General features: G+C 37.6%; 1 protein-coding gene across 1 annotated transcript in view; it reads right to left on the bottom strand.

Annotated features, from left to right (window-relative positions):
• The window catches only part of LOC137498433 (zinc-regulated GTPase metalloprotein activator 1-like), a 562,086-nt gene that overhangs the window by 348,323 nt on the left and 189,945 nt on the right, over positions 1-23,818 (bottom strand). The window contains exon 3 of the mRNA XM_068225933.1: positions 11,403-11,494. Coding sequence (XP_068082034.1) covers positions 11,403-11,494 — 92 coding nt within the window. The remainder of the gene's footprint in view (positions 1-11,402; positions 11,495-23,818) is intronic.

The raw sequence follows: 23,818 nt of genomic DNA, 5'->3' as shown, positions 1-23,818 counted from the left end.
AAGGAAATCAAGGTAAATTTCCGCAAGAATACCTGAGGCCGGTGAACCCATTGCCAGACCGTTCTGTTAGTAGATGATGCCATTAAACGTGAAAAAGTTGTTGTTTACGACCAATTTAAGTAATTCAACAATAATAACATGCAACAATTTAAGTACTGTAATAAAGTCTTGAATCTCTAATTTACGCAGATGACCATTTTTGTTCAGGTTATTTTCGATGATGGGAATTAACTTGGACATTTGGATGCTGGGATACATGTTTATAATATCGAAAGAGTGGAGAGAATAATCGGGTTGCATGCTGAACTTATTTAGTTTATCTATTAATTCAGTGTGCTTTTAATGGACTTCTTAGATAAGAATTGGTAGTTAATCCTTAAGAACCTTTGGATAAATTGCGATGTTTTGTACAATGGACTCGGTCTATAATTAATGACTGGTTGAATGGGAACACCGGCCTTATGTATCTTCGCGAGAGCTCTGGCAGTAGGAAGACCCGGGTCCATACTTACTGTATAAGTTGACTTTTCTCTTGTTCGGTAAGCAGAAAGGAGGTGTTTTTTAAGGCTTGTTGGATGAGTCTTTGGACTTTTTGCGTAGGATCTTTTTTAATTACGGAAGAAGAACTATCTGTGAAGAAATCGGACGTTTTACTGATGTATTCATTTTTATCGATAATTACTGTTGTCTTGGCTTTGTCCGCTTTAGTCACAATTAGATCGTTGTCTTTTATTTTATTTTTTTAGTGCATGTAGAAGTTTTTGCTCGGCTATTATTTCTTTGTTACTAATGCTGTCAGAAAGGTTGGGTGAGTTATTATGAGAAAGGATGTTGTTGAACTTCTTTTTTACCTCAATTCTTAATTCATCTTGTGTATCTAATGGCATTTTTGAGATAGCTAGCTCTGATTCTGTAATCCTTGTGATAGTTGAACTAATTGTATTCGAATTGGGCCAGTTATGCTTGGGTCCTTTAGCTAAAAGTACTTGTTCATTTTCACTTAGGGGTGTCTTGGATAAATCGATAAAGTTCATATATCCCAGTAATTGCAGTTCAAGTCCCTGGAGTAGTAGTAGTTTTGATAGAAATATTCGAGAAAAAACTGTAGACAACCTTGTATTTTTCAGTAGGCCTAGTTAAGGACACTTTTTATTCTCCGTCCCGTGGAGTAGGGAAAATAATAGTAATCCACCAGCTGTAATAATCACATAACCACATTTCAGTAGAATTGTAGTGAAGATAAGGTAATAATATATTAGATAATATCTTGCCAGTTATATTCGTGTTTTTCTTTGTGTATGGCAATCCTTTCGATACTTAAGCATTTAACCAAACACAGTGTAATGTAGTGTAGATACATTGTAGATACAGTACATTTAGATAGTGTCGTATCTTGCCTGCTATATTCCTGTGTCATTTTTCGTGTGTATCTATTAGACAGTAGTACTAATAATAATTTGTCTAAGCATTTAGCTTCGTTGGTAATCTCTGAGTACAGTAGTTCCTGCAAATTTCATTTCTGTTGGGCTTAGTTTAGCGGCATACGGTACGGTACCGGTATCGTAATTAGGATACGTCTGAAAGTAGTTTAAAATTCCTGTAGTGTACTGTACAGTAGTATACGAGTAATATCCTATTCGGATTTAGTGTGATTATTTTATTATTGTAAAATATTTGTGTAGTACTGGTGTAGTAGAGGTATGCGTAGAAACTCTTACTAAAATACTGTTGTAATTAGAATAGGCTTAATTGCAGTTTGGAATTGTGTAGTTCTTGTATAGGCTATTACTTTCTATATTCAGTAATTAACAGCAGTTTTTATCCTGTCAGGGGTTGTAGGATTTAAAAAAATAGAGCACGACTAAGTAGCATTGTAGTGTAGTCTTATATTAATTACCTTATTGTTGTGTACTATCCCAGACAATATATCCCTCCGTTCATTTATTTTTTGCATATAAGTTATTTTATTTTTAATTTCATTTTTTTCCCCGTAAAGAATGGCTAAGGAGCGCGTGTGTACTTACTGTGGGTGTGGCAAGGCATTGAGGGGTATGAGGGAGGAGTTGGAAAGTTTGGGGGAGATAATTAGGATTCTCACAGAAGACAGGAAGGAAGATAGGACCCCTTAAACAATGTACAGGTTACAGTAGGTGTACAAGAGGGAGGGGAAGGAAAGGGAGGAGTTGTAGAAGACAGGTGGTCTAATGTTCTAAGGGGAAGGAGATTGCAGGCTAAGGGCTCTATTCAGGATCAGAATTCAGGACAGGTGTCTGTGCGAAATTGGTACGAGTCACTCCAGGTAGAACAACAGAGGGAAGATGAGGGACAGGGAACTGTTGGTGAGATGTGTGGAAGTAGGAGGAAGGAAAAAGGTAGGAAAGGGAAATGTAGAATAGAGGATAGGAAAAGACAGGTGGAACAGGGTCATGGGAAGGAGAAAAGAGAGGAGGAAGTAGCTTCTGCAGCTACCAGGAAAGATAGGGCTGACCAGGAGGGGAGGGGATCAATTGAGGTGGGTAGGGTTGAGGCTCTGGCCATGGGGGATTCCATCATTAGACACGTGGGGAAAGTGTGTGGAGGAAAGGGAACCAGGGTAGAAAGTTATCCGTTATCCAGGAATTAGATTGAGGCAGATGTTGAGGAAAGTAGAAGAGAGGGAGGAGGGGAAGGAGAAGGTGGTAGTGTTTCACATTGGTACCAACAACTTAAGGCAAGCTGATATAAGTACCAACATAGCTGGGGATGTGTGGGATCTGGTAAATGCAGCACGGGTGAAGTTTAAGAAAGCGGAGATTGTTATTAGTGGAATACTGTGTAGGAGGGATACTGACTGGAGGGTGATTGGGGATTTAAATGAGACTATGGAGTGGGTATGTGGGAAACTGGGAGTGAAATTTCTAGATCCTAATGGGCGGGTAGGAGATAGGGATCTGCGCTCAGATGGCCTTCATTTAAACCGTGGTGGTACGGATAAGTTAGGAAATTTGTTTGGAAGGGCAATAGGGAGGTACATTCAGGGAAACGGGATGGCCTAGTGAGCGGTGATAAGGGAACAGGGAACTGGAAATCAAATAGGGATGACATAAAATTGTTAGTGTTGAACTGTAGAAGTATTGTAAGGAAAGGAATAGAATTAAGTAATTTAATAGATATATATTTACCAGATATTGTAATAGGAGTTGAATCATGGCTGAAAAATGATATAATGGATGCAGAAATTTTCTCATGGCACTGGAGTGTGTATCGTAGAGATAGGATAGGAATGGTGGGAGGGGGAGTGTTCATTTTGGTGAAAGAAGAATTTGTAAGCTACAAAAAGTTAAAGATGAGACACATGAAATTCTAGGTGTAAGGCTCTTTTCTAAAGATAATAGGCAACTTGATATATTTGGAGTGTACAGGTCGGGAAAGGGTAGCACTGATGCGGATTCGGAATTATTTGATAGGATAGTCAGCTATGTGGAAAACGACATGGAAAGAAATGTGATTGTAGCAGGAGATCTGAATTTGCCAGATGTCAATTGGGAAGGAAATGCGAACGACAGGAAGCATGACCAACAAATGGCAAATAAGTTAATATGGGAAGAACAGCTGATTTAGAAAGTGATGGAACCAACCAGAGGGAAAAATATCCTGGATGTGGTGCTGATAAAACCAGATGAGCTCTATAGGGAAACTGAAGTAATAGATGGTATTAGTGATCATGAAGCTGTTTTTGTGGTAGTTAAAAATAAATGTGATAGAAAGGAAGGTCTTAAAAGTAGGACTGTTAGGCAGTACCATATGGCTGATAAAGCAGGCATGAGGCAGTTTCTAAAAAGTAACTATGATCGGTGGAAAACGGTAAATAAAAATGTAAACAGTCTCTGGGATGGGTTTAAAGAAATTGTTGAGGAATGCGAAATCAGGTTTGTACCATTAAGGGTGGTAAGGAATGGTAAAGACCCACCTTATTATAATAGATAAATAAAGAGACTAAGAAGGAGGTGCAAACTGGAAAGAAATAGAGTTAGAAATGGATGTGGAAGTAAGGAGAAATTGAAGGAACTTACTAGAACATTGAATCTAGCAAAGAAGGCAGCTAAGGATAACATGATGGCAAGCATAATTGGCAGTCATACGAATTTTAGTGAAAAATGGAAGGGTATGTATAGGTATTTTAAGGCAGAAACAGGTTCCAAGAAGGACATTCCAGGAAGAATTAATGAACAAGGGGGGTGTGTATGTGAGGATCTTCAAAAGGCAGAAGTATTCAGTCAGCAGTATGTAAAGATTGTTGGTTACAAGGATAATGTCGAGATAGATGAGACTAAGGCCAAAGAAGTAATAAAATTTACATATGTTAACAATAACATTTACAATAAGATACAAAAGTTGGAAACTAGAAAAGCGGCTGGAATTGATCAGATTTCTGGGGATATACCAAAGACAATGGGTTGGGATATAGTACCATATCTGAAGTACTTATTTGATTATTGTTTGGTCGGAGGAGCTATACCAGATGAATGGAGAGTTGCTATTGTAGCCCCTGTGTATAAAGGAAAGGGTGATGGACATAAAGCTGAAAATTACAGGCCAGTAAGTTTGACACGCATTGTATGTAAGCTTTGGGAAGGCATTCTTTCTGATTATATTAGACATGTCTGTGAAATTAATAACTGGTTCGATAGAAGGCAATTCGGTTTTAGGAAAGGTTATTACACTGAAGCTCAACTTGTAGGATTCCAGCAAGATACAGAGATGCCAACTTTCAAGAAAGGCAATTCGTAATGCAGCCGCTAAGGTACCGGGGCGGTCGTAGATTTTCTTTCTTCGAGATCTTACTAACTTATATATCATTGAAAGTTTGTAGTTCCTGTTTGGTAAATGTACACTGGTGACATGCTTTGTCTTTTGATATCATGTGGATCCTCTGCACTAACAGAGTACTTAACAGTTCGGAGTTCATATTAGCGCGGAATTCAGTCTTGTTCTTTCTCATCATGCGCATCTGAAAAATCGCGGCTACACACACTTCAAGACACGCGTGAATTAGATTTTGAGGAACGGAGTAAACAGGCCATTCTTTCGAGTATTCCTCCCTAAATTTTTGAACTATTTTCCGTTTTTTTTACTAGCGTCACTAGTCACGGTTAGGTAATCACACGTATTTTCCTGAACAAGAAATCGCTTCATTTTTTCAAACCTTTCGCATTTCGTAACACACGATTACCATATCGCAATAAATACTTCAACAATAACACACACAATATTCATAATTAAACGGAGCTTGTCATCACTTTGCCGCAAAAACAAAGACAAAATAACTCGCATATTTGCATGGATGTGTGATCATGTGACGAACAAAGACAACAACTCCGCAAGATATACCACTTCACAGGTGCCTATATTTCCGGTACTGGAAGCACACACTGCGTTCGGCGCGTGAAAACTCGAAATATTCTTAAATGAGGGACAGGAAAGGGATAAAAATGATTACTGAGAAATCCGGAAATAATATTCTGAGAATTCAAGCTGTAATGTGTATCTTTTTGACCACTTCATACACCTAGATTTAAAAATCAACAAAAAATCGTAATTTGAGGGGTGTGATTCGTAAAGGCGTAATTATGATGGGTAATTCGTAATTATTACAATTGAATCGTAATACTTGGCACCTCTGAAGATATAGCAGATATCTTGGATTCTGGAGGTCAAATGGACTGTATCGCGATTGACCTGTCTAAAGCATTTGATAGGGTGGATCATGGGAGACTACTGGCAAAAATGAGTGCAACTGGACTAGGCAAAAGAGTGACTGAATGGGTTGCTATATTTCTAGAAAACAGATCTCAGAGAATTAGAGTAGGTGAAGCTTTATCTGACCCTGTAAAAATTAAGAGGGGAATTCCTCAAGGCAGTATTATCGGACCTTTATGTTTTCTTATATATATAAATGATATGAGTAAAGGAGTGGAATCGGAGGTAAGGCTTTTTGCGGATGATGTTATTCTCTATAGAGTGATAAATAAGTTACAAGATTTAGAGCAACTGCAACGTGACCTCGAAAATGTTGTGAGATGGACACCAGGCTATGGTATGTTGATAAACGGGGTTAAAAGTCAGGTTGTGAGTTTCACAAATAGGAAAAGTCCTATCAATTTAATTACTGCGTTGATGGGGTGAAAGTTCCTTTTGGGGATCATTGTAAGTATCTAGGTGTTTATATAAGGAAAGATCTTCATTGGGGTAATCGCATAAATGGGATTGTAAATAAAGGGTACAGATCTCTGCACATGGTTATGAGGGTGTTTAGGGGTTGTAGTAAGGATGTAAAGGAGAGTGCATATAAGTCTCTGGTAAGACCCCAACTAGAGTATGGTTCCAGTGTATGGAACCCTCACCAGGATTACCGGATTCAAGAACTGAAAAAAATCCAAAGAAAAGCAGCTAGATTTGTTCTGGGTGATTTCCGACAAAAGAGTAGCGTTACAAAAATGTTGCAATGTTTGGGTTGGGAAGAATTGAGAGAAAGAAGAAGAGCTGCTCGACTATGTGGTATGTTCCGAGCTGTCAGCGGAGAGATGGCGTGGAATGACATTAGTAGATGAATAAGTTTGAATGGCGTTTATAAAAGTAGGAAAGATCACAATATCAAGATAAAGTTGGAATTCAAGAGGACAAACTGGGGCAAATATTCATTTATAGGAAGGGGAGTTAGGGATTGGAATAACTTACCAAGGGAGACGTTTAATAAATTTCCAATTTCTTTGAAATCATTTGGGAAAAGGCTAGGAAAGCAACAGATAGGGAATCTGCCACCTGGGCGACTGCCCTAAATGCAGATCAGTATTGATTGATTGATTGATTGATTGATTGGAACTGCTTGCAATCGTCTACAGGTCTGCTAATGTATCTAACTTGATTTTCGTCAAGTTTAGATTTCTTTAATTTATTCAGTTTATGCTCTAAATTATGTTGCCTTTTGGCTAAATCTTTAAATAGTTTGTCTTCAACTAGCTGATAGAAAAGTGTCCAGTGCACATTAGAAAGTAATTTTGTTGCTGCAAGGTGAGTCTCGTATAATTTGTGATTTAGGAATGATTTTTTCCTGTATAAGAATCTGATTTAGTCTTTCAACCAAATTTTATCAGTCTTACTTTGAGAAAGACGAAAAGTAGACTTATTACAAGTCATGACAGTCATGACATCTGGTGAAGAATTGGAAAAAATTATGTGACGAAATACGAACATGTGGAATACTCGACAGTTGCTAGTTCTAGGGTTAAAGAGAGAGACTATGCCTTAGTTCATCTCTTACCTTTTTAACACACTAAACTAATGTAATTTATCCTCTAAATACTACACAGTCTTGATTTGCTGAAGTTTAATTTCTTAATTGAGAAAGCTAATAACCACAATGTGAGAACTGTTAATTCAACAAAAGCTGTCAAGCAAGAAAGGGTAGCTATTAACGTTGATCCTGAGAGCTTATGCAGGCACAGTTTACTAGGCATGGGCATCACATGAACAAACATGGAAAATTTCAAGTATGTAGTTACCTAGAAAATTTAATCAAGTGATTTAATAAGCCACTGGCAGGATAAAGAAAGATAAGCCAGTCCATTAGATTAATGCAGACCAGAAAATCAATACTTAAGTTGTCTGTACACATAACCACATCTGTACATAGTCCTGACTATACACAGAATCTCAAACTCAAATGGTAAGGCCGGACTGAGTGGCTCAGACAGTTGAGGCGCTGGTCTTGGCAGGTTCGATCATGGCTCAGTCCGGTGGTATTTGGAGGTGCTCAAATACATCAGCCTCGTGTCGGTAAATTTACTGGCGCATAAAAGAACTCCTGCAGGACTAAATTCTGGCATCTCAGCATCTCTGAAAACTATAAAATTAGTTAGTGGGACGTAAAGTGAATAACATTATATCATTATTATTAATCATCATCATCATCATTTCCCTTTATCCAGCTGTGGCTGGGTAGGGGCAAATATGGTTCCTCTCCATTTTTTCGGTCTTTCCACCACTCCTCCTCCAACACTGTGTCCCAGTCCAGGTTACTTCCTATAATACTGCGTTGGATTGTGTCTGTCCATCTCAATCGTGGTCGTCCACGGCCTCTCCTTCCTTGCATTTGTATTTCCATCACCGTTTTTTGCCATTCATTCGCCACTCATTCGCTTCATGTGCCCAAACCATCTTAGTCGGCTCTTCTCTATTCTATCATTCATATTTTCCACCCCAATTTCTTCCCGGATTTTCTCATTCCTTATTTTGTCTCTTCTACTCTTCTGTATCATACTCCTCAAGAACTTCATTTCGGCTGCCTGTATTCGACTCTCATCCTTCTTTGCCACTGTCCAAGTTTCTGCCCCGTAAGTAGTTATGGGTACGTAATACATCTTGTACATAGTTTCCTTTGCTTCTATTGGCACATCTTTGTCCCATAACATGTTTCTTACACTATGAAAGAAACAACTTCCGGCTTGAATCCTCTTGCTAATCTCAGCATCCAGTCGAGCATTCTCCATTAATTCACTCCACAGGTATTTAAATGTTTCCACTACTTCCAGGGGCTTTTCTGCAAGTCTAATTTGACCTTTCTCTTCTTTCTTTCTCCCCTCTAGTCATAACAAGGATTTTACTCTTCTCTACACTTATTTTCAACCCACATTCTTCTATTTTCCCATTCACCACATCCAACTGTTCTTGAACCTTCCTGTCGTCTTCTCCCCAAATCACAATATCATCTGCAAATTATTATTATCATCATCATCATCATCATCATCATCATCATCATCATCATCATCATCATCATCATCATCATCATCATCAAATGGTAAGTAACATTTTGGTTGAGAAGGTCAATGGTGACAATTTGATCATGTCCACATAATGACATAGGACTGGTGCACAAGTGGTAATGTAAAACAAAGTTTCATCACTGAATACGATCCATGGTCAGGGTAATGCCAGTGCGATGACAGTGAATGTTGCAGGGAGTGTACTAACTCTGCCTGGATGGCAAGTGTAGATGTCATGGGGTTACAAAATTGGTCAGTGCAAAATAAAGCAAGCCTCCCTCAGTGTAGCCCATCCTGGTCCACTGGAAACTTCATGCGTTTAAAAGTGCTCTGCATGTGGTGAAATAAATTACGTTTTAGATATTACGCCCCACTAACAAATTTTTTTAACGGCTTTTGGAGATGCCGAGGCCTTAGAATTTTGTCCCTTGGAAGTTATTTTACATCGCAGTAAATCTACCAACATGAGACTTATGTATTCATTTGAGCACCTTCAAATGCCACCAATCTGAACCCACCACTTATGGTTCAAAACGCCAGATCTCTCAGCCTGGCTGTGTGTGCGGTGACCTTCCCTTGTGTGCCACTAAACACATGCAAATGACACTGTGGCTGTATCACTAATGCGCTCAGGAAATCACAGATCATTGTAACTCAACTCATTAACACATCCACTGACTCTGAGAATGTGCACCAAACTGGCTCCGTCTGTGGATCAGTGGTAGAGAGTCATCCTCCGGATCCCAAGATAGTGGGTTAAAATCCGGCAGAGGTAGTCTGATTTTTGAAAGGCGTATAAAAGTCCATTCCACACTCCATGTTGTATGACATCAGCATGTAAAAGATCTCTGGTAACAGATTTAGTGTTTATCCAAAAAAATTAATTAAAACTCTGCCGTATATGCCCAAGAGAGATTAATTTAATCAGCCATCTAGTAGGCCTAGAGTAAAACAGAACGCCCAAACTGATGAGCACGTCAAATTAAAATGCTTACACACAGGAGCTGAGGTGCTTTTTGTCAGCAAGTGTATGTCTTTTTTTCCAAAAAAGGCTTCATAACCAACCTCCTGCATGTTCCCGAGGTCGACCCATTTCATTTCAAAAAGGATCCTTATGCTTCTTTACACTTACAATTTCTTTTACTTGGATATGCTGTAAGAATTGAGAGACAAAGGAAAAACGAAAAGGACATACTGTCGTCCACAGACAAGTTGGAATGACCAGATGCAGAGGAACATGGAGGCTAAGGAAGCAGACTGGAAACTGGCAGAGACTGGCAGGAATGGACGAGGATGTTATACATGTTCTCTACTGGTGGAAATGTTGAAAGATAAGATGGTGAGGATGATGATACAATACAATAATAGGCTGACTGAGTTGAGGAACAAATCAAGAAACTTTCTTTCCAGTACCTCTTACTCCCCATCAGGCAAACTTCTAAATAGCAGCCAATTTTAAACGTTTTCAGCTTTTATTATTTTGAGCTACTTAAGCTGTACCATTTTGTAAACGTGCCCATGTTTTGTCATCTTTAAACACTTTGGTTATGAGGTTTTTCCCAGCTACTTCTAACAATTCTTCTTGCACATTGAAATATCAGTGTCCCGGAGTATTTCAAGTCCTGACAATTCAGAAGTTCACACCTTTTACCTATCACGTGTAACAACAATCAATTCATTCATCTTCCAATTAAGGTTTATGGAGTCTTGGTCTACAGGTCTAACAGGCAGCTCCATATTATCACCATAAATGAATCCGTCCCCATGGATAATAGATTTATTTACAACGCAGTCACCACGTACAATGTCAGTACACTTAGCCTATACAATAAATTGATTACACAAGAAACAAAGAGAACGTGTAGCTCAGACAGGCTGAACGATGCCGAAGATGCTAGTTCAAGAGCCTATATACAACATGATGCAATATTTCACCATGAGCAAGGGCGTGTTCTGTACATGAGGCGAGTTCACTCTTCCGAATACTGCCACGGGCTGTAACAAGAATTCTAAACCATAAAATTCTTGTATGTTAGGACAATTAACCACATTTGACCATATAATATGAGTATGGAAGAGACGAATGCTCATGCAATTCACATGTGTGTGCCAAGAGCGTTCTGGAACGGGACACCAATGAAGGAACATGTAAGTCAGAAATATACTGCTGTGCTTTTGTGTTGCTAGTCTATTCTCTTCAGATCAGGTTCTATGAACAAACCAACTTTGTTTCTGCAACAAACTTCTGAAAGCCACCAGACAATTTTGGTCTTTATGTTCATAATTTCCACAATGGTTTCAATAAAGACCAAATGAGTTTAAACTTCATTCAGTCTTTTTTATATTTTTACAAGTTACTTCACGCCGCACCGACACAGATAGGTCTTATGGGGATGATGGGACAGGAAAGGGCTAGGAGTGGGAAGGAAGTAGCTATGGCCTTAATTAAAGTACAGCCCCAGCATTAGCTTGGTGTGAAAATGGGCAACGACAGAAAGCCATCTACAGGGCTGCCGACAGTGGGGTTTGAACCAACTATCTCCTGAACGCAAGCTCATGAAAGTTATTAAAATAAAAATTCAAAGGAAATCCATGACTTACCTGGATCTGCCAGGCCAGTGGTCTCAACAATTATATAGTCTATTTTCCCCTTCTTTTTCATTAGGGTTTCGAGGGCCTTCACCCCATTGTCCCTGAAACAGGATATGCATTTCACAGTCACTGAAATGAGCACTGTACACAAATCCAGCCACTTCAGTATAAGAAAACATCATTAGTAATTTCAACAGTCATGCCTGAAATTTTCAATGTCCCATCCTGAACTTCCCGTCTTTCTTCTCTTTTGCAAATGTCTGGTGTTACATACACTTTATTTCTGTTTTAGCCGTGACTTTTCTATTTAACGAACAGCACTCCAAAACCTGTGTTTTCTCAGTTTCAATAGGAATCCTCACTGTAAGTACGACAGCAAATTTCATTTTAACCGAGATAAATTTTCAGGTTTAACTTGGCATTTTCCTTTCTTACTTTCATTAATCAGAGCTTTTACTCCTTTGGAGAGCTTACATTACACCTAATATCTACTGTACATTAGTGGTTGCAGTGGAAAGAATCAATTTTACACAAATAATGCTGTAAACAATGAAGCAGTAATGCCTTACAATAGACCTGTTGGATCCATGAACAACGAAGAAGCTGGTATGGTGTTTATTTGTATCATTCCTACCTGCATAACAGACAATTAGGGTAAAGGCATAGAATGATTAAACACTTCTACGACAAATGATCACAGTTGATGTATTTTAAAGAATGAAAGTGTTGTTTGGGTCATCCTTAACGGGTAATAACATGTTGGTACTAGCGATACAATGATGATTATGATGATGCTTGTTGTTAAAAGGGCCTAATATCTAGGTCATCAGCCACTAACGGTAGAGGTGAGATGAAATGAAATAATAATAATAACAAATTTAAAATTACCCAATGACTAGGATTTAAAAAAGATGAAGAAAATGATTATGAATTTATAATATGCCTTATTTTCCTATAAAATGATTTAAAAACAGATTAAAATGTAATAAAACCGAATAACATATTGCCTTTGAAGTGAAATAGTATATTTCATACAAATTAAAAGTTTAAAATGGAACATATTAAAAATACATAAAGATAGATAAAAAAACAGTCAATAGAATAAAAACATCGTTAACAATAAAATTTTAAGAAATCATTTTTTACATAATGAAACAGGCCAATATTCCTCACAAAACAGACGAGGTCTACTGACTGTTAGTCACCTCTTAGGATGAAGTAGATGGTTTCAGACTACAGGGCAGATTGGCCCGGTCCGTGCACTCTGTAAGGATCTGTACTATGATCAGATGATCACCACAAGTACACACTGTGAGGTCTTCTCCCTTCAGTAAGTAGGAGTGCGCTGCTATACCATGGCCGATCCAAAGACGAAACAATACCACTGCTTCTCTCCGAGAAACTCGAAGGGAAATCTTTCATACCTCACTGTTCCTTTAATCGTTCTTAGCTTATTTGAAGGAGAGGTGGCCTGCCACTCAGCTGATCGTAAAACATGACAGTAACATAATGTAAAATTAAAGCATCACTGAATCCAACAAAGAATGTCATATGCTGGGAATAATAGTATTGTTTAAATATGTTGTGTGTTTTCTCTTGGTCTAAAACAATCATCAAAGTTTATATGACATGCAAAGTGTGGCTTAAAACTCTACTTATTCTACTCGTGAATAACACACATTATGTTAAAACAATGTGATGTAAAGTTCTTGTAACTTGATTATGTTCTTTAACACTACGTTGGTGTTTTTCTCTTGGTCTAAAACATCATCTAAATTTACATGACATGCGAAGTGCAACTTAAAACTCTACTTATTCCACTCATTAACAACACATAATAGGCTATGTTAAAACAATGTGATATAATGTTCTTATACCTTGAAAGTGTTCTATACCATTCTTGTGATACACGTTAAAACATTGATCTGTGTTGGTAAAAACATTGGAATAAATACGCAGGCGAATTTGTGCAGTATGTTCTAGTATGTTCATGAATGTGGATTGTTGATCTTGATGGTTGCGTTTGTTCAGTTTATTGTTACGCCACTTAATATTACATTAAAATATCACAATATGTTATCTTATTCCATTTGTAGTATCAGCGTCGCTGTCTGGCATTTTATAGGTACGAATGCTCCCTCTTTATAGTTGTGTTTTGATGGGACATGTCGGTTATCTGTGTGAACAGAAAGAAAAATGAAGTATAATAATTTACATCTTGTCAATTTAGAAAGTCTGTATCGAACGTGTGAAATGAGTGTGTATGTACTTACTGCCGTTGTTAGCTTGTCGTTTGTGCTGTTCGGGAGCACGTCATGCACTGCTCCGCGTACGTTTGGGGCTGATGCTTGCGGCAATGGAGAGGGGTGAAGGGGCACGAGGAGCGGCTATTGAGGGAGGTAGAGTAGAGCAGGGTGTGTCTTCTGGGGGGTTCCTTAATGTGTATTGGGTTTTGTTTGTTAGCTCTTTTTAAGTAAGTGTTTTTAATAAAGGGATAACTGTATTAAAAAGGATGTTTACTCTATCTGTGATTTCGTTTAGGTTGAAATTCGGATTTGCATGCTGGTCCATACTAATGTAATATTCTTCTGATATATTGAGTAAAGGGCCCTTGGGGTTCATACCTAAAATCTGCATATCATTTTCAATGCTAGTGAATGTGTGTTTGTCATCCTCGATGTGTTGTCCTATGGATGAAAAGTGATTATGCTTTATGGCATTAATGTGTTCATTATAACGGATAAGAAAATTTCTTCCACTACGTAGGCTATTTTTAAGTTGCGTACAAAACCACAAATAATAATTCCAACATTTTACATAATACTAAATCTGTTAATGATAATAACAAATACAGTCATTCAGGAGTGTACCGAATGAAATGTGATAATTGTGAAGCCAGTTATGTCGGACGTACCGGAAGAAATTTTCCTATTGCAAGTAATTAATCTCATTTTGTTCCGTATTGAATATAACAATAAGTAAAATTCTTTCAAGAATAAAATTTACTGTGTCCACCTATTCAATCCTACAAGAATTACAAACACTGACTAGAAAAATATTTCGCCCTAGTTTTGGGCATCTTCAGCCTAATAATAATCTTAAGGTCAAGTCTTTAAACCTATTAAACATTAGAACTTAAAACTAAATACAATGGTCTTTTAGCATAAGATGGCATCGAATGATATTAGTAGACAAATATATTTGGGTGGTGTCTTTAAAAGTAGGAAAGATCACAATATGAAGATCAAGTTGGAATTCAAGAGGACAAATTGGGACAAATACTTGTTTATAGGAAGGGGAGTTGGGGATTAAATAACTTTGTCAACCAGCTTCAGGTTCCAAGAGTTCGCTCGAAATAATTACACATGTATCGCTTCCACTGTTGTCGAAACTCGACTGAACTGAAGGTCAAGAGTGAGAAAAAAAGTATTTAGTTGCCTGGTGGTGAAAGACTGACAGTTCTAGGAATTACGGCGTAAAATATCGCGCTGGTTGTCTTTGTCAACCAGCACGTCCGGTCTAGGGTTAAGAAAAGGCTATAAAAACAACAGATAGGTAATATGCTACTTGGGCGACTGCCCTAAATGCAGATCAGAAGTAACTCATTGAGTCACATACACAGAAGCAAAAAGTGTTTGCAAAAATGTAGTAGCCGAAGAAAAGTTGGGAAACATTCACCCAGTAAGTAAAGGAAGAACTGAGCTCTGGGAAAAAAATTAATATTTGGAATTATAAGAAACTGTAGGAATGAAATGGTGAACACAAGATTTGTGAAGAATAAAGAAGGAGTAATACAAAACCAGGAAGACATAATGAAAAGATGGAAAGAACATTTCAGTGAACTGCCGAACGTGAGAAACCAAACATGAGAAGGTATCCAGGCAAAAGGAATAGAAAAATTAACACAGAAGGAATCAGGTATTACAATGACAGAGGTGGAATGAACAGTAAAAAAATGAAGATGGGAAAAGCTGTGGGAATAAATGAAGTAGCCATAGAAATAACCATGGCTACCGGACCAGCAGGACTCCAGTGGACTTACAGAATACTCACGTGTGTATGGAGGAAGATAAAAGTACCTGAGGACTGGGAAAAGGGGAGTTAAAATACAAATATACAAGAAAGGAGATAAGAAGATGTGCAGTAACTACTGAGGAATCACCATCATCCCCCAAGTTGCCAGGATAATGGGAAGGATATTGAGAAGAAGAATTAGAGAAAAGGTGGAAAGTCAGTTTCAAGAGGAACAATTTGCATTCAGAATTGGAATGTCAACAGTAGAACCCATTTTCATTCTGTGACAAATCATGAAAAATAGCTGGCAATATGGGAAGGATACAGTATACGGAGAGCAAGATTATGATGGACTGACTCTGTGATGAAGAGCATAGGACAACAGAACCTGGACTGAAACATATTGTTGGATGAAGAATAGTTGACACACCAGACGAAGTGGAGAGGAACCAAATTTGCTCCCCACCCGGTGTCAGCTGGAAAAGAGGAATTGATGATAATGAAGATGACAGTTTTGAATATTCACATGTCTGATCAAGCAAGAGATCAAATCTGTAAAGTGCACGTCAATGTTTTCAAGTGCTGTAGCAAATAAAATTTAATCGATCTGGGTGAAACATAAAGTTCTTGCTTGCAGCCACATTCTTCAGAATTTCATTCTTCTCATCTCTCAACAGTAAACAAATGATTGACTGATTGATTGACTCATGTGAAGCACCACCAACCACCACCGCCACCACCAATCACCAACAACCATCACAGAGCCAAATCACCACCTACATATACCTCTACCTCTCAAACTATATATGGCCAAGTTCGTAAGTCTCTGAGGTAGCCTACTGATTCTAGTCACAGCACCCCACTACCAGAACTAATACATGGGGTTCATTCCTACCTTTGGACTCTTCTCTTCATTACAAACAACTTCTGGCCATTAGTCTCACCTGTTTGTCAGCAATCATTCTTGCTACTTTCATGTCTATTACTTCCAACTTACAAGTAAGATATCCAATATCCACTCAGCTTTAGCTTATGTAAAGGAAATTTTAGCCTGAAAACAGAATGATGCAAAGATAATTTCTTCTTATAACCTTCTTATAAATTACAGACAGCCATTAATGTAACTTCAATGTACTACCTTTCCTCTAACTCAGTTTGATTTATTCCACAAAACTGCCATTCTGCAATTAAAAAACCCAACATAATGAGTTATCCAAAAAAGTTCTTACAGAGTTTGGCAACGGTATTACTGACTGTAGTCAAAGCCTTACAAAGTATAACAGCAATGCCTTGATCAAGTCTCCTCCATAAATTCAAGAAGAAATTAGATGCAGAAGTTTCTAAAGTATCTAAACATCAAGAAAGTCTTTGCAACGACAAACAAATAATATCGTACCAGTGAAGCTCAGCTAAAGACCCTTGGAAACTCCCCTCCATTGCAGATGTGTACTGTATTCCCTGTTAGTTCAGGAAGGTTGATATCGGGATCACCAAATGCTGTATTTAAAACACACTGAATGAACATAAGCATAACTGACACCTCATTTAACCAGAAAATCTTGCAGAAAAGAACGCATTCTACTTCCTGGCTCACAAATTAAGATTTGAGGAAACCATGGATCTGGCCATCCCTCGCCAGTACCATGTTTGTTTCTACCAAGAAGCTATTAATGTAATGAACATGACAATTGTTTAAAGAGGAAAGAAGAGGGACAACAGATTAGCAGAGTTTGGCTACCTTTACCCTCCTATCAATACCAATCAGAAAGAGAGGACTTGTTACTGTGAATGATCAATGATTGCTTAAAAAAAAACAGGTGCCCACCCTGCTTGCATAATTTAATTTTGATAAAGGCTACTGCATAGTCAAGGAAGGCTGTTGCTAGGCTTTAAAAGAGAATATCTGTGAACTGAATGGCCAAATAGCCTTGTTTGCAAACTTGTAAATTCCCAGTTGAAGATGATAATTCCATTTTAAAATTCCATTGTTTCTCCTTGGTACAGTTTCATGTCACATGGACACAGATCATATGGCGACAATGGAATTGCAAACTCTCTCCACTAATGAGTGTGGACTCTCAAAAATACCATGTCCAGCATTCACTGAAATACTCTGAGCTTTAATCCTACTCAACTGATGTTCATGTGCCATTTCCTTGCGCAATATCATTCACATTGACTCAATTTTTACTGATTCATTAATGTAATGATGTTATTAGTGTCAAAGCTCAGAATATGAATGCCAAACAGAAACTTGCTACCCCATGCTGGTATAGTACAGAAGAAACAATAAACACATTAATTAATTAATTAATTAATTAATAACATATCAACAATTGCCTCTCCACAAACCAAATTTGGCTAAAAGAAGAAATAAAATTCTTATATAGGAAAAAACAACACCTCAATACACAACTTTACGAAACACACCTGAAAGCTTCCCATGACCTACCAGACAGTTACTGGGACAATTTCCAACAAATAACTAATGAAAAACCAACAAACATAGCCATCCAAAAACAGAACACATTAAACAGGAAGTTAAACGCATTGAAACAATCACATAGCCAGGATATGCAGAGTAATGCCCCCAATAGACACCATTTGACTAGACCTAACGATAGCAACCAACATACATTTCGTCCACCAATGAAAAGTCTAACAAATACAACATTCGATGAAACAGAATCCATTATACTGAGTAAGAGACCCAAACATAACTGGGGAAACAATTCAGTTTTCCAAAATATCACTACAATCATTACAGAAACTGAGAATGCGGTAAATAAAATACCTCATGAACAACGCGATGAAATTAGATACGAAATTAGGAAAAGATTACCACAGTATATTAACAAAATCAGTAAGGAGAACAGCAACAAAGGTACCAAGAACAATATACAGATTAAAAAACTCAAAAACAAAATCAAACAGAACAATTTACTAATAACTAAAGCAGATAAAGGCAACACAACTGTCATCATGGACAAAAACGAATACATAGCCAAAACCAAAATCTGTTTTCAAGATGAAACTTTTCAAATCAACAACAAAGACCCTACTAACAGCATCCAAAAAACCTAAAAACATTACTAAAAAACAACCCATTTTCTTCTAAACGAACAAGAAACTGCAAAACTCATTACAATGAACCCAGGACTACCAACCGCTAAAGCATACCCGAAAATTCACAAAGACAACATCCCAATGAGGCCTATAATAAACTACAGACCGAGTCCAACTTACAAACTGTCACAATTTATCCAAACATTCCTTAAAAAACACCACGTATTTTTAGCTAAAAAAACAATACAAAATTCAATAGAATTCTGCAACACCACAAAAGAAATAAAAATAGAACACCACCATAGACTAGCATCATATGATATAATAAACATGTACCCTAACATACCCACGCAAAGAAACAAAAATAATAGAATCTAATCTCAAAAACCACAGCAAACTCAGTACCCTAGAAATAGAAGAGTTCATTAAATTACTCCATTTTGCTATCAACAACAACTATTTTAAATTTCATGACACCATATATCACCAGCAAGGTTTACCAATGGGATCCCCAACATCAGGCATATTAGCTGAAATCTATATAGATTATATAGAACACCAAGAAATCCAAAAAATAGACAATATTATTTTCTGGTGTAGATTTGTGGATGATATATTTGTCATAATAGACAATAGATACACTAATGAAACCAAAATTTGAGAACAATTAAATGCAATAGACCCGCATATAAAATTCACCATGGAAACAGAAAACAATCACACCATAAACTACTTAGACATATCTATAACTAGGCACGATAATCATTTATCATACAAAATATACAGAAAGCCCACACATACATCCAATACAATACAAAAATAGACTCCACCCACCCCAACGCACACAAGAAAGCAGCATACTATAGTATGATATATAGAGCCTTTAATATACCACTAACAAAAGAAGAACTAAATAAAGAACTCAACTTGATCCATGAAATAGCCAGACAAAATGGATATAAAAAAGAAATGATCAACAAAATCATATACAAAATAAAAAACCCATCCAAATCCAAATTAATCAGAACTGAAAAAACCAAGAAAGATTACGTCCTATTCACCTACAACACCCACATATATATCCCATAACGAACATCTTCAAGAAACGAGGCCTAAAAATAGCCTATAAAACTACACACAGTAATATCAGCATCCTACACAATTCCAAATCTATTAACAATAAAAATCAATACAGCCACTCAGGAGTCTATCGCATGAAGTGCAACGACTGTGAAGCCAGTTACATTGGACGTACTGGGAGGAACTTCCAGATACGATACAATGAGCATATCAATGCAATAAAACATAGTCATTTTTCATCCATAGGACAACATACAACATTACAAACACAAATTTACAAATATTGAAAATGACATGCAAAGTCTAAGTACTAACCCCAAGAGCCCCTTACTCAATATAATGGAAGAATTTTATATAAACCTAGATCAATATGTCAACCCAAATTTTAATTTGAATGAAATCACAGAAAAAACCAACATTCCTTTCGATGCAGTCATCCCCCTCTTAAAAAATAATTACCTAAAAAGAGTTAAGAAGCAACACCCGATACACATAAAAGAACCGCCAAGAGATACCCCCCACTCCAGTCTCACTCTCCCAGCAGCCGCTCCTTCTACCCCTTCAAACTTCCCCTCCGCAGCCACAAGCAGCAGCTCTAGACAAACACGAACAGTACTCGACGTGCTGCCGTGTAATGCACAACAGTGTCAACATCTATAGTAAGTACAACGCACACTCTCTTACCTCTAACTTAAAACCTATTAGACGCAACTTCTCACACACTTCGTTTCTACTTACAGATAAATACGGCCTACAACATAAAAGGAAGAAGCCTTCACGCTATCTTTCAAAATTAAAGACATCAAGTATTTTAAAACAAATTGACACTTGACAAAATTATACAACATCAAATTAAGAAGCACGTCACTAAAAACAAAAATTTGTATTCTTAAAAACGCATTTTACTATCAACTCAGCATTAGTATATCTTATGAATCTTGTACATATATATTGACAATGCCTCGAACTGAACACTAGACAACTACCCAATTCCTCAAAAAGAGGAAGTCATTCCAGGACGCTCATACTACCAGCAGAGGAACATGGTGAAATAAACAATATAGTTATCGCAAGAATAAACATCCGAAATGTTTTAATCAATTAGCCATAAGTTTTAATGCAAAAATAGTGGACACTTCAAGAATACTACTATCAGTGCATACATAACATTGCAAGTTCCAATTTTTATGCTGATCAAAATAACAAAAACATTTGCAAATGACATGTCCTTTTATACTACGTAATACTTTTATAATCCAGGAAAGGAGGACTTATTTTATTATTTTAATTGTATCATTTGTTTTAGATGGTCTGTTGAATTGGACAATTGTCACGATTGTAGAATATTTCCCATTGTGATGCTTTTTTAAGAACTATATTTGCAATTGTCAGCTGAGGATGACCCTTGAAGGGTCGAAACCGGTACTGTGAATGATAGTATGTAAACAAATGTATTGATAAGGTGGAGGCTTCAGAATAAATCATATGTTGTATACGAATGCTAACCAAGCAAGAAAAAGTGCGAACATCTATCTTAAACTTAAGATGAAACTAGTGAAAGTAAGCAAAGATATAATATTCCTCAGAGAATGTTTGAACAACGACCTGATACCAAAATTCTTAAAGGTACCCAAAGGAACAATATAAGCTCAGTATTCCAATCTACACCACAAAAAACATTTAACCGCCTTTGTATCAAAAAAGAAATCAAATTTATGTATAGAAAGAAATCATTCCTTAATCTTGAGCTTTACTTAGCGCACCTCTCAGCTTCAATAACCCTAGCACCGTTAGAATGGGACTCCATATTAACACTAGAACCGCCGGAGCGGTCAAAATGACCGCTACACATTTTCAAAGCCTTATTTTGACCACATTTTTGGTCCTATTGTAAAGAGCTTCAGTGACTTTTCCTGATTACCGGTCAGAATCATCCGTATTAAATTTAATTAATTTTGCGTCATTGGATAGGACGTAGGTAACGAGTATACCTAGAACCGCCGGAGCGGTCACTTTGACCGCTGTATTGATTATCATAATAAAATGCGTTAGAACATGTGCTTATTCCTCTGGTTGAGATAAAATTTGTTTATAATTATTCTCCCTGCAATAATGTAAGCACAACAATGAAACTCTGATAGTCTATGCACGGCCATTGTTCAATTTCCTATTTATTCATTTATTGAAAGGCGGCTACGAGGGCTAATTAGTCACTCTCCTCTGAGAGTAGAGAACATTCTTCTGCTCTCACAATCCTCTTCAAGGCCTCCCTCACCCCTCCTCTCTCCGTGAGGCAATCACAACCTTGGGACAACTGTCCACTAATCTCTCTCGGCAGTCTGGAGCCACAGCTTCGTCAGCTTGTCACAGACCATGGCTCGTAGACCACCGACCCTTACCGATGAAGAATTACTCACTCTACTGCATGACATTCCAGATGATATGTCTGAAGTTGAATGTGACCCAGATGTAGAGGACCTACGAGAAGAAGCTGCGGACGAAGATTACTACCAACCAAGTGTCCATTCTGAAAGCAGTGATTCAGATGATGCTGAATACCAAATTGTTGAACCAGGTAAGTTACAATAATGATATACGTTATCTTGATGTCAACATTTCAACTTTGGTACTGAAATTCAACATTTAGACTGCAATAATTGCAGGCATAATTATTATGCCTGGTATAGGCCGAGAACTGAAAGTTATCAATTGTTCTATTACAGCAGCAGAAAATGTAGTACGAAAATCTGGAAATAAGAGGGGACGAATCAACACAAGCCTCCCAGGAACAAGTAATACGTTACTAGGTACAGACGGCATCACGGAGTGGACTGTAGGAGAGTTTGGGAAGACTACACCTGGCAGGATGGCTTGTCACAACATCTTGAAAGAAAATCCAGGACCTACTCCATATTCAAAGCGGTATGTTTCTGACGATAGTGTAGCGAGTGCATGGCGTCTTGTTATTGATGAGTCTATATTGAAACACATCAAACACTGTACGGAAACGGAAGCAAAACGTGTTCTAGGTGATGAATTGTGGAGTGTAAGTTTAGAAAAACTGGAGGCATTCATTGCCTTAGTGTATGCTCGTGGTGTTCTTGGAGCCAGTAACACTGAACTTGATGAACTCTGGTCTAAAAAGTGGGGGCCACCATTCTTCAGTGAAACAATGGGGAGGAATTGTTTTCGAGAAATTCAAAGATTTTTGCGTTTCGACCTCAGAACTACAAGATCAGAACGTTTGAAGACTGATAAATTTGCGTTAGTATCAAAAGTATGGAACAAATTCATTGAAAATTGTCAATTGACTTATACTCCAGGTGAAAATCTGACGGCTGATGAGCAGCTTTTCCCAAGCAAAACAAGGTGTCCATTCTTACAGTACATGCCGAACAAACCAGATAAATTTGGAATTAAGTTTTGGCTTCTTGTGGACGTTGACTCAAAGTTTCTGTGCAATGGGTTTCCTTACCTAGGAAAAGACGATCTCAGAGGACGTGACGAGACTCTTCCCGAAAGTGTAGTAATGAAGTTGATGGAACCATTTCAAAAGAAGAGGCGAAACGTGACTACAGACAACTTTTTTACAACAGTGAAACTTGGTAAGAAGTTGAAAAGTAATGGTACGAGTATTGTTGGAACCATTAGACGATCAAGGAGAGAAATACCTAAAGCTGTGAAGGCTATGAAAGCTAGTCTTTACGACTCAACTCTCCTGAAACATTCCAATGACACACTTACTGTTTATCAAGGTAAACGAAACAAGAACGTCCTTTTATACAGTACTTTGCACTCAGAAGTTGAAATTCAAGCTAATCCCAAAAGGATTCCCGAAACAGTAGACTTCTACAACAATACAAAATATGGTGTGGACGTGGTGGATCAAATGGGAAGAAAATATACTGTTCGATCCGCTACCCGAAGATGGCCTGTTCATGTATTTCATAATATTCTTGACTTGGCAGCAATCAATTCCTGGATCATTTTCAAAAAAGTGACCGGGAAGAAGATCAGTCGCCGAAATTACATCCTGAAGCTAGCAGAGGAGCTTCATATGGGGTACATGGAATCGAAATCTAAGTATGTGGAAAGAGAACCCGAATTTAGGGAGCCTGTGGAAGGAAATGTACAGAGGAGGCAATGCCAAATGAAGAAATGCAGGAATAAGACAAACTTTACCTGCAGAAAGTGCAAACGGCGAGTGTGTGGTTCTTGCTCAAAGGACATAACTAAGGTCGTGGTATGTAGTTCCTGCTTCTAAA

Source organism: Anabrus simplex, chromosome 2, assembly GCF_040414725.1.
Source record: "Anabrus simplex isolate iqAnaSimp1 chromosome 2, ASM4041472v1, whole genome shotgun sequence".
NCBI classification, from domain to species: domain Eukaryota; kingdom Metazoa; phylum Arthropoda; class Insecta; order Orthoptera; family Tettigoniidae; genus Anabrus; species Anabrus simplex.
Note: the sequence above shows the minus strand (reverse complement) of the source record. Positions and strands in the feature narration are given on the sequence as shown.